Genomic DNA, 9203 nt, shown 5'->3' with positions numbered 1-9203 from the left:
ATTTCGTCTGCTCTAAGAAAAGAGCAAAGGAAATATAGATCAGGCGAGAAATTAAATGTGTACTTAATTTCTTAACTTTCTGAGTTTGCAATAATTTTCCCATTCAGGTTGTAATTTATCCCACTTATTTCGACAGCAAATGAATGCACCACCGATGCCCTGTCTTGCATTATTAACAAAAACATGAAAACGAAACAATGACCTCCTTAGCAGAGATAGATATGATATATTATTTGTTTCTCATTTTGATTGGATAGAAAATATTTTGAACAGAGAGCAGATTGTTCAAGTATCATGTTCAAGGATAAGTAGATGCATTTGCCATCACTTTATTTAGGATATATATATATATTTTACTGTCCCTATTGTCAATAAAAAACAAGTTTGATTCACCTTCAACAGAGTTACCTGCAGTTTCAAATGTTCTCTTCACTTTCCACCGTCTCCGTCACCCTGACCCTGCAGACTGCGGCCTTCGGGACCCCTTAAGAACTCTGACCCAATTTGAACAGTGCCTGTTGCCACTGTGCACTTCTGTATTCGGGAACAACTCAAGGACACCTCAGCAACACTTGTGGAAGTTGCACTGAGATAGGAAAAATACTTTTTGTCCATTCAGCTCATTGTGTTATTATGAACTTTACAAAAAAACCTTATATCAAAATCTCATTACTCCCACCACCTGATAAATGGAAGATTATAACTGGCTTCAGAAGGCGTGTATATAAATCCAGCTAATATAGCACTACATTAATTTTAAATTGCATTATGCCCTTGCCTAATATACTTTTTCTCAGGAAATGCATCAAACTAAAGAAGCAAAATGTTCTCTTAATGCTTGAATTTGCAACTTTAGAAGCACGTCTCCATTTACAAGCTATTGTTGGAGTATTTTTAGAGGAGCTTCGCAACTTTGAGGTTGTTGAGGTCGTGGTGGATGCCTTTAAAAGGAAAAGGTAAGCCCCATGTTTGGAGCTTATGATTCTCTAATCATCCTTAAATTATATTAGAGGGGATATAATCTCATTACAGACAGAATACACCGTTAAATCACTTATCTTGGCTCCGAGGTACTGGGTCAGAAAGACGAGTCGTGCAGCTTGTGTTGGAGTCACAGGGGGGGAAACAAGTGGGGAAAAAAAGAAGAGGCTCGGTCCGCTCTGAGGGGAAACACCTGCCATGAACTACAACACCCATTATCCCCAACCTTTAGAAAACCCCTCCAACACACACACACATTGTATAATAGAAGGCAACCCCTCACCCCTTTGAGACTCCAAAAGTCAAAAAGCAAACGGACAGCTGACTGACAGACAGAGGGGGATTAGTCACAACAAATCACATGCTTGCACGCACACACACCGCCCTGCTTCTCTCTCTCTCTGTCCATCACACACACACAAACACTCTTCTTCTAATGCAGAATTAAGATAACATCTCTGCGATCACCTGCCCTCACATCAGACGGCGTCCCCTCCGACACACACACTCTGACTGCATAAAAAGTGTGTGGAAGGCTGCATTACTACCCCACCCACACACACACACACACACACACACACACATACATGTCTTTAATAGTTGTGAGAACCACCACTTCCCCTAGCCCAACACACACATTTCAGGGTTTACCATCTCTGTAAGGACCTTCCCTGAAATTCATACAGATGATTAATTAAGGCCTTTAGAGGCTATCCTAGCATTTTCTTTGTGAGGACTGGAAAAAATGTCCTCACAACTACAAATGTCCTCACAATGTTGGTATTCTGCCATGGGTTGGTCCTCACAACTATATGAAGACAAACACACACACACACACACACACACACACACACACACACACACACTGTCAAGCCAAACACACATATACATACAGTCTGTCTATCCAGTTAAACCCAACCCAGAGAGTCTGGCAGAGTGCAGACAGCGTAGAGAAGCTGTCTCCTCCAAGGCAACATTAGCCTGGGAGCAGTATAGTGAGTAGTAAGAAAGAAGAGAGGGGAAAAAGGAGTACATAAGTAAAAGGAAAGAGGGACAATGAGGGGATAAGGAAGAGGTAGAGATCCCGACACTTTCAGTGAGCAGCTAGAGCGCACCGAGGATTCACACAACAGAGCTATATAAAGAAAGAAAGACGGATAAAGAAACAGAGAGAAAGATAGATTATGAGCCAGAACATCTGGGACGAATATTTCCCCCGCGCTTCAGTCCCCCTCTCTTGGGCTCGTTCACTCCGTTTGGCAAAATGTCGTCCTGACAACACGAGGGCCGCGTATCCATCAAAGATGTACAATGCTTTCTGTAATTAGCATAAAACACACACACATGCACACACACACACACACACACACACACACTAGAGAGACGGGGAGCCCGCTGAATATTTATGGAGAAAAGTTCAACAACAGTTCTTGCATCGTTTCGTCTTTTATTTCCTCTGATCAGACATCGTCACAAGTGTTGGTGCGGATGAATACTCGACACGCAGATTGTTACATTATTAACATAACACACGAACAGATGCAAAGAAGAGACAGATGCGTACATGTGCATATGTGTACAGGATAGTGCATTAGGAGCAGGAAAACAACGAGTTATTGACAATAAAATAGGACTGACTTTTATTAGTAAAAATAGACTTGTTTTGCTAACTGTGTTGGAGTGAAAAGGGATGGGTCCAAGTGGCGTGTGACAGAGATGACTTGCTTTCTTGTGATTGTTCCGGTTCGTTTTTACTGTCCTTGTAGCGGGCCAAGCTCAGGCCTGCCGGGTCCCGCCGTCCCATGCTGGTTCTCCAAATGACAGTGTCATTGCTTGCCTACATACTCACAGGAGAGATAGACGAAAGGTAAGAGAGGAAGGAAAGGAGGGAGGAATTGAGGGGAAAAGGTGTCTATTTCTCTATCAGGGTTCTGTGTTCGGTGCCTCTAGTCTGGTCCTGTTTGGTTCTCCTCAGGGGTTTTGAGGGTGCGTGTCTTGGTGCTGACTTATTCCTCATTTCCACTTCGGTTTGGTCTGTTTGTCGGTCGGTCGATAATCAGTAATCCCACAATAAACTCTTCATTGCTCCGTCTTTCTTTCTCACCCTCTTCCTTCCTTAACCCCCGGTCCTCAACTTGTTCTGCAAGAAAAAATGGAAAGAGAAGTGCATTGGAGAGACAAAGAGGCAAATAAAAAACAGATCTAAATAGACAAACAGAGGTGAAATATATTATATCCCACAGGAGACACAAGACAGTAAGGGGAAAGGCCTTAGAGTACAATAAAAGGGTGGAGGATGGAGTGAGTTGGAGAAGTAGAGAAAAGACCCGAGGGCAGTGGATTCCATGTTAGCGATAAGTGCAACCACAAATCCCCAGCACTCCCTGTCAATAACCATTTGAACTGGCCTATCGCAGCTGATGCCACTGGAAACTGCCTGAGAGGAGAAGAGCGAAACAAAGAAACGATGGAAACAAAACCAGGGACGCGGGAAAGGGGATTACCTAGACAGATATTAAGAAAGTCAAAAATACTTCCTTCCTCACTGACTAGCTTCATAACGCTGCTGTGAGTGAGTTAAGTCCATGTAAGTTACATTTTATTTCTGCAGAGGATTCTCAGTTTATTTTGTGCAGTATTGATCTGCACATACAATGTTTGCTGACACAAAGAGTCTGCCATACACACAATACTGTAAAATCCAGGTGAGGACAAGGGGCGAGAGATCACTTAAAGGATAATTCCACTTTATTAGCTTTATTTTTATCATTCCTACTGGTTATATTAGAAGAAATGTGCTGAGATCTGGTAATATAGCCACATTCAGTCACTGTGTTATGATTTATTTTCTGAGTTTAGTGAGCTCAGACCTTTGAACTATACCTATGTGCAGGTCAGTCGTTGCACGGATACAGCTATGATGGATTATAGAGGGAGACTTTGGGTTCACATGTTTGTTTTTTCCAGGTAAGGATGGCTAACCCTGGGGGATGAACTACAGGCAAACACATCATCACATGAACTGGTCTGTTTTGAGATTGGGGCAATTTTGCTTCCATATCATGTCTTCTTTCACACTAGTAGAAATAAATCATAAAAAAGACAAACATTTTGGGGTTTATTTTACTACATTTTGTCTATTTGTGTCTCAAGATCTTCCCCTAAATGTAGCATCATGTAATGCCTCATTTGCATATTTGAAAATAAAAAAATATTGTTTTAAAAGTAGTCAACTGGAGAAGCTTCATGGTGATATCTATCAGTTGTTTTTCATCCGCAAGTAATTCTATGGACTGGAGAGAACACTGCTGGAAAAATGTTATGCGATATTCTAAAACCCTGTGCCAGCAAAAAAAAATACAAGAATATGAATTTGACGTGTTGGAGACAATGTGGCTCATCATTTCCATATATTCTGGTCCTGTCCCAAACTGACTTTATATTGGAGTTGCACTCACAAAACATTAAGCAAAATAGCCCTGAATTTTGATACTCTTTATTATGGACACATTTTGTTATTAAACAGCGGAGGGATACAAAGCTGCTAGAGGCCCTTTTGCCAGCAAGTAAAAAAAAAAAATACAAGAAAGTGGCTGAATCTAGGACCACCTACATTGGAAGACTGGTATGGAATAATTTTGGAGATATTCAAAATTGAAAAACGAACCTATTCTTTGAGGATGCAATATACATTCTGCCAAATTTGGGATAAATGGATTGACTTTATGACCTAGATGTGAACAGACTTTGTGTAACTCCACTAATTTAACTTTCTTTCCCTCCTCTTGAACCAAACAATAGATGGTTCAACTGTTTATAGTTAAGTACTTAACAGTGTGTGTGACAGGCAAAGGTATTAAGGTCAAGTACACAAGCTGCACAATAGTTGTAGTAGTTAGGATTATATATATGTTGGTATGTGGTATCATATGGAATATTAAACCCAACATTAACATTTATTCCGGGAAGTGAAGATTGTGGACTGAAAGAATTTCTGAGATCTGACTTATGTTTGCTTCCTTATGATAATGCTTGTATACATATATGTAAAAAACTGGAAAATGGTTAATTGGTAAATCATTGAAATTATTTGTGTGCACCATGTAATATTGCATTTTCCCAAAAATATGAAACAGCCTTATCTTCAAAGGCTGTTTCATCAAAATTATTTTTTTCTCAAATCTCCAATTCGGTATCTTATTTACACCAAATATTCTAGTTTCATCCCCATCTGTATTCTGCAGGTTTTGAAAGAGGGGTTTGTTCATGTATCATTCATAGCCTGATTTCTAGAAGATTTTATTCCTAAAAAAAGGGTGCATTTTTGTGATTCGTGCAGTGCTAAAATAAAATATAAAAATTTCCTTCTGTGTACACTGTATCTGACTGACTCCAATATGTCCAATGTTCCAATAATAATCCAATGTTTGCATTTATGTTGTGGAATTTTAATGCAAATGAGCACATATTTCATGAGATGTCGCCTCATTTGCATATTTGAACATACATTTTCACAAAACTTGCAATAAAACAAAAAAAAATCTTAATGCAAGTAATTAACTGCTGTTTTATGGTGATTATTCTCCTGTAGTGTCTCTACTTAAAACCTCTATGGGTGTCTAACTGTTTCTAACTGCAATACCTAAGTGTTCTCACATCAGTAATTAACTTGAATGTAATATCCTAATGGTGAAATGGCCTAAACACATTTATGATATTGAAAGCAAAATTATTCTTTGAGACTTACTGACATAAAATAACAAAACACACTTTATTTTTGATTGTAATGCCAATCCTAAAGATGGCGTGGGAGCAGGCTGTGGCTATATTATATGAGCCAGCTCTTCTTCCATTTTGATCCTTGCAAACACCTTCTGAAACCGCAAACAGGGATCTCTCTTGGCCCCTTTGAGAGTAAAAAAAGGAGATGGAAGGGTCAGTCTAAAAAATGAAGTGGAGAAGGTAAAGATAGGGAGCAAGAGGCGGTCATGCGGCGAGAATATGGAATGAGGAGGCGAGCGGTGGATGGAGAGATCGTCTTCCATGATAAACTCTTATTCATAGAGGGAGAGGGGGAGAGAAAGAGACTTTATCTGTCCTTCGACTGCCTCTTCCTCACTGTTTGCTATCTGGACCTGTTAAGTGCTGAATGCATTAGAAATGTGACTAGGGATGAAGGGATAGCGGGATGGAGGGAGTGAAGGAGGGATGGCGGCAGGGCAAAAAGGGCACAAAAGAGAGCGAAAGTGGGTCTAAATGTTATCACTGACTGTGGCGATAAGGACGCTAATTATCAGTGACAAAGGCCAGACGGCTGACAGCGCCTCTCTCTGCTGACTCCAGTTGAGGGGTCAGCGTTGTAAAAGTGAGATTTGGGGGGGATTTGGTTTTTATCCCCAGCGAGATGGCATCTTAGACGTCCCCATGTGTACCTATGGTGCTGCAAGTGGAATTTCAGATTGGAAGGAAAAGGACCAAGAAGGGGAAATTTGGCTGTTTGAAAAACTGGTTGACCCACGCTATCAAGTCACTTTGACAGAAAGGGCAAGGAGATGAGAGGCTGTTAGAGGGCACGTTTGGATCTCCTGACCTCCAGAGGTCAAAGTCATGTCCTTTGACATTTGTTCTCATTGCAGCTACCTGCTGGGCTCTGATAAAGCTGTGTAAACACCCTAATCATGAAGCTGCATCAGCTCATAGCAATCCCACTTCATACCTTCCTCTTATTTTGTCGGCTGTGTAATTCTGCATATTATTCCTTTAAAGCCTTATCACAGAACAGTTTTTTTTTTTTTTCTCTTTTTGCACCTAATGACTTTAAAAGCAAGTCTTATAAAGATAAGCGCAGATGAACAGGAGTGTGCCGTGATTGCCGCAGGGTGATAAACACAAGCGGATTAACATATCGTCTCAGGCTTGCTTCCAAACAATTTACAAGATCATAACAGCATCCGGACTATGAACGTACCCATGCTGAATGTTGACGAGGCTACAGGTAGCTGTGCGCACACACATCCACCAGATGAATAAAACATTGTGCAATTTACATGATGTATAGCTTAAAAATCTGCCTGCATCTGACTTTTAGATCTAATACTAATACCCGCGAGAGTGAGCGGGAGACACAAAACCCAGTTTCCCTCATTTCCGGAAAAAACAATGCAATTGTAGGAAACAATCTAATAGAAAAGCTCTATGAATGTAAATTGAGCCTTTTTGGGGCCAAGTGATGTTACATATTGCAAAGTGAGAGAGGGGGAATCAAGTTAATATCAACCTGAGTGACATTACTATTACCATACAGTGTGACTGTGGGAGACAGAGGGCGGAAAAACATTTGCACTTGGCAATGAAAGCAAAGAGCACAGAGAGGACAATGGTATCCAACTAGCAGTGGCTACTCTCCTGGTCTTATTACATTAAAACACACACAGAGACAGTCAGGGGAACGCCTGTGTCAGCAGGTATTATGGAAATAGGCCGTAAGGTTTAAACTGGCTATTTAGAGCGAGCTTTATTCAGGCGCCAGTTGCCCTGTGGAAATTATATTGTCTTGTCTAAAAGCAAGGAGCCAGCACATGTAAATGGATGCTGCTGTGTATGTGTATGTGTGTATTACATTAATTCATTTAGACATTTAAAAGGGAATGGCTGCTCAACTGGACCATACACACATCTATGAGCCCAATGACGTATGCTGGTGCTAACACACACATGGGGCTACTTTGTGATCCACACATCGATTCAACTGAAAGCTACACTATAGGATTAGGAGGCGCTGCAACTTACATATCATCTGTCCAAGTAGCCGCATACTTGTTATTCTTTTCAAAAGGGAAAATAATCGTCATTTTGGAGGGTTTGTAAGTTTTGCTTTGTGCACAGAGTACAATTGCACACAACGAAATGCTAATTTGTTCCACTTAACAAGCACGGACAACACAAAAACATGACATGCATATGGAAAAGATGCCAGTGTAGTGTATTAAATGATGTTGAAATGAGATATGACAAACATACCTGTTTAGAGTTGTTGACACACTGAAGGTAGAGGGTTGCTATGTTGGAGCAGTTGAGGGTTTTTCCAACATTCTCCTTGTAGCATGCGAGGATCCGGCCCTGCAGGTCTGCACAGACAGGATAACTCTCATACCGCCTGCAGGGGTGAGAAGGGGAGAGAAATTGTGTGAAAACGGGGCAAAATATGGTGTTAAAATCGAGGGCAGGGTGGGGCAGGAGAAAAAGTGTGATGGGCTTAGAGATAAGAGGAAGGGTAGAAGGGTAAAAAAGCACCGATAAATGTGAGAGTAAAAGGTGGACAGAAAGTGGAGGAAAATGTGTAAAGATGAACACTGCAGAGTGGTTGAAAGAATGGGTATAAGCTATAGAAATCAAGAACATGAGAAGAGGACTAGAGACATATTATTGGTTTGGAAAATGAATCAATTGTCATTTATCCAAAGAGAGCCTGTGCATTGTCAAAGCCGACTGAGCTACACTGCAGCCTTTTCTATCGCTACTGTCCTTCCACTCCAAAACACCTGAAGCAAGAATCAACATTACTGTATCTGCTAGATAGAAAGGTCAAAGGTCTATGCAACCTCCACAGCCTGCAGTGGATACCACGCCGATGTGTGTATTACAACGTATCGACAAAAAGGTCAGAGGGTTTTCGAAAAAATGGACAATAAGGGGTGTCAAATAAAGCTTCCAACAATGGCTTCATCCCCTGGAAAGGGAGATTCATCAGTGCTGTGGGACTGCATGGAAGAGAAGCTAACTCGGCAAATCAATGTGCAATGCAGAGTAAACAAGAAAAGGGTATTGGTTTAATCTAGATGAGCAACGAGGCCCAGTTGTTACAATGTGATGATGATAATGATGATGGGGTCAAAATTACCGGCAATCTAAGCATGCCTACCTTTGAATTAGTCCCTGTTATTGTGTCTTGCCGTTAAAAACACTTTAAAAAGGCCTCATGGAGAAGAGTATTGATCAATTACTGGAAGGTAGTGAATCCATCCATTGATTCAACTGCTCTCTGAGAGAGTGAACCATTTACAAACTGGGTAGCTGTCACCTTGGAGTGGTCTTAAATGACAAATTCAATCTTTTAAGCATCCACTAGGAGGTTGTTGTTGTTGTAGACTGTGAATGCAAATATGTCTGGTTATAGGCTACACATCACTAGCTTAGCACGCCCAAGTCTGTCCTTGAGCTTT

The 9203-nt window shown here is 40.9% G+C and overlaps 1 protein-coding gene across 2 annotated transcripts in view; it reads right to left on the bottom strand.

The window, feature by feature from the left end:
• Positions 1-2468: 2468 nt before the first annotated feature.
• Positions 2469-9203, bottom strand: part of chchd3a (coiled-coil-helix-coiled-coil-helix domain containing 3a) — a 91958-nt gene continuing 85223 nt past the window's right edge. For both annotated transcript variants that reach the window (XM_059325743.1, XM_059325744.1), the window contains 2 exons: positions 8002-8137; positions 2469-3121 (listed from right to left, as the gene is read on the bottom strand). In XM_059325743.1, the coding sequence (XP_059181726.1) occupies positions 3098-3121; positions 8002-8137 (160 nt within the window). In that variant the 3' untranslated portion in view covers positions 2469-3097. The remainder of the gene's footprint in view (positions 3122-8001; positions 8138-9203) is intronic.

This window comes from Centropristis striata, chromosome 22 (genome assembly GCF_030273125.1).
Source record: "Centropristis striata isolate RG_2023a ecotype Rhode Island chromosome 22, C.striata_1.0, whole genome shotgun sequence".
Classification (NCBI taxonomy): domain Eukaryota; kingdom Metazoa; phylum Chordata; class Actinopteri; order Perciformes; family Serranidae; genus Centropristis; species Centropristis striata.
This window is presented reverse-complemented; position numbering and strand designations above follow the sequence as displayed.